Here is a 3,037-nt window from a genome sequence, read left to right as displayed (position 1 = left end):
ATATATGAATATATATATATATATATATATGTGTGTGTGTATACCTTTTATATATTTATATAACCGCTAAACATAATTAATGTATGTATTGTCGATATCGATATTTTAACATTAGTATATGTATAGGTTATAATAATCGTGAACAGTTTTGTAAGCAAGAAAGCCATTGTAATAAATAGAAAAATTCATTGAAAATATGGATGAAATGCGAATTACCCTCACAGGAGAGGGAGAAAAAAGTATATAAGTATATAAAGTAAAGTATATTAAAGTTTGGTTGATATATTTAAACTCATACTTATATTATGTAGGTCTATTGATAATACTGATGATATGTTAGTGACTTGATATGTTGATGAATAAAAGTGGTGGTTTACTGCAAAAGACAAAACATTACCCCAAAACTCTTCAGAGTTAATTTTTTACACGTGACATTATTATATACCGTATTCAATACGTTTGCTGCATATCTCTGTAACCACAATATAAACGGATAAATGATAATAACAGAGCTCATGTAACAACATATATATATATTCAATTATTTAATATACATATATTCCTCTTCTTTCCTTCTATAAGACACATTGTTTGTGAGCTTTATTTTATTGTCTTAGTACGAAATGTAGCAAAATGAAATGTTGTATTGTTGCTATATTCTGTAAAATTTGATATGTTGCAGAATAGACATTACTGAATATAAAAAATCATGTGCAACAATTTTCTTTCAAGGGGGTAGCCAGCAATTTAAAGATGGCCGCCATAAAACATTTTATTACCAGTAATTGTACGGTTATGACATTAAAAAATGATAATATATTAAATAACCCTATTCTTTCATATAAGTGACAATACAAATATTTGAAATAATATTTCGCTTCAAGTTTGCAAAATTCAAATTCGAAACTGCCGCCATTTTAATTACTTTAACTATTTTTAGCGTATATTGAATTTATGCAATTAGTGATTTGATTAGGCAACAACTTGCAAACAATATTTTTTTATTATATAAAAAAACTAAAGCAGTGAAAATTACATAGAATTATAGAAATAACCATAGTTTTCACGCAAATTAGCTTAAATATGCAAATTAGAGATGGAGATAGAGTGTTTACTTATCTTGACAACCGCTAGATCTACAGAATTGCTTCCTTATTCAAATTGTTGAAAACATGCATGTATTTATTGCTTCATTGTAATATTTGCTCAAACAGTAACCGAAAATACCGCCTTATGAACATAGACCCTATTTTGCAAGGTTTCATTACCTCAATCACTATTATTCTGAATTCAAAATTATTCGGATAATTTTTTGTTTTCTCAGATTCAGATTCATATTTATTGGTCATTTGGAAACTCGTTACAGACACAATCGTAATACAAAAATAACAAAGTATAAAGAAAATATTAAATTAATACAGACAGAAAGAAGTAAACGTCAATAAATATAGTAAGTAAATGTCTAATTCTGAATGACATTATTAAAGCATAAATTCATGTTGACTCATGAATTGAGTACAATGTAATTGAATATAAATAACGATTAAATACAATTTTAGAATTTTGTAAAAATCACCATAGCCATATGTTTCTGATCCAGCAGGTTTTTTAAATTTTTTTTATTTTGTATTTCCATCTGTCTTCATACTGACGTAATTACTGGCCATGGTGACTTAATTATTGGTCTCAAATTTTCCACAAATTATTCTTCACTCTAATAGAATTAATAGAAAAACCTTTCCTGGAATCGTTTCTACTCACAGGGAGTATACATATGCTGAAATATGATTATGCGCACATACCAAGACAGTTACTGTTGCATTTTAATGAGATAGAGTAGCTTTTTTTCCCCGAATCACTGAAAATGCTCTGCTTTAGCGTATTGTAAACTGGTCAGAAATTTGTGGACGTTTATTTGATGTCATTAGGAATGTTTTAATGTATTTTTTTACCTTTGTAAATGCCGTTTGGTCTTGTCAAGTTGACAAAACAACTAAAAACGACAAAATTTCAGTTATTACTTACTTTAGTTGTCTCTCCACTTCGAAGTCTGTTGAACTCTATTTGGTCTCCTCTGTATAGTTTTGTCCAATCAATCTTTCTATGGCAAGTTGTCACAGTTCTTTCAGGCATTCCTTTTTTCAACATACAATGCATTGGCTGTAAGTGCATTATGAAGTTTTAGTATGTCGTTTTGGGTAGAATCTTCAACAATTGGTGCAGTACTAGTTTTGCAAAAGAAAACAATCGTGACATTGGTTGTGTGTATTGTTAATTCTACATAGAGTAGACCTAGCATCGAAAACTTTATGTCAAAAAGATTTTATTTGCGTGTATCTGTACAGTTTTCTACAGAGATGTTTAGAAACCTGACACCATCAATAGTACCATCATGAGTCCATGTTTTTGGGTAGAGTTAGTGATAGTGTGGTTCTTAGCATTTAGCAAAATGTGACAATTGAGAAAATTGTTTAAGTTGCGACGTTGACGAGTGTGCCTTATATGGGGATCCTGTCTGAATATATTATTGTATAACGTATATTTAGAGTTGAAAAATTTAGTAAAATATTTTGTTTGCATCTTTCTGTACAGATTCCTATTAGGAATGTTGTCTGAAAGTCATCTGAGTCATTTGCATCATTAATTGTTAGGAATCAACTATTTGTCGAACACAGGTTTCTGTTTTGTGAAAAAAGAAAACGTGAAGTTCAATTAATCAGTGATTTAATGCCATTGATAAAATGTAAAAAATTCAAAACCAATGAATTTGACTATTATGCAACATTTTTGAATTACTTGTTAGATCGAAGTCCAGGAACATAGTTTAAGTGACACTTTCACAAAATATCTTGTTACAATGTCAAATAGAAAAATATATCTGAATAATTTGAGACCAAAACTAATTCTCTACAAACAAAGAAAGGTACAGTAATATGTAAGTCCTGCAAAATAAGGCCAGAGGTCAAATGTCACATTTCCAGTCACTCTTGGAGAAAATGTTACATTAAAGCAAATAGAAATGTGCATGTTCTGAACA

At 29.3% G+C, this 3,037-nt stretch overlaps 1 protein-coding gene across 1 annotated transcript in view; it reads left to right on the top strand.

Moving 5' to 3' along the window:
- LOC117119110 (ALX homeobox protein 1-like) overlaps window positions 1–1,378 on the top strand; it is a 7,692-nt gene extending 6,314 nt beyond the window's left edge. Inside the window, exon 4 of the mRNA XM_033263924.1 lies at window positions 1,325–1,378. Within this exon, the coding sequence (XP_033119815.1) occupies window positions 1,325–1,378 (54 nt within the window). The remainder of the gene's footprint in view (window positions 1–1,324) is intronic.
- The last annotated feature ends 1,659 nt before the right edge of the window (window positions 1,379–3,037 follow it).

The sequence above is a fragment of the Anneissia japonica genome, unplaced genomic scaffold (genome assembly GCF_011630105.1).
Source record: "Anneissia japonica isolate Jap-2015-1 unplaced genomic scaffold, ASM1163010v1 scaffold1792_len1028045_cov167, whole genome shotgun sequence".
Lineage (NCBI taxonomy): Eukaryota > Metazoa > Echinodermata > Crinoidea > Comatulida > Comatulidae > Anneissia > Anneissia japonica.
This window is presented reverse-complemented; position numbering and strand designations above follow the sequence as displayed.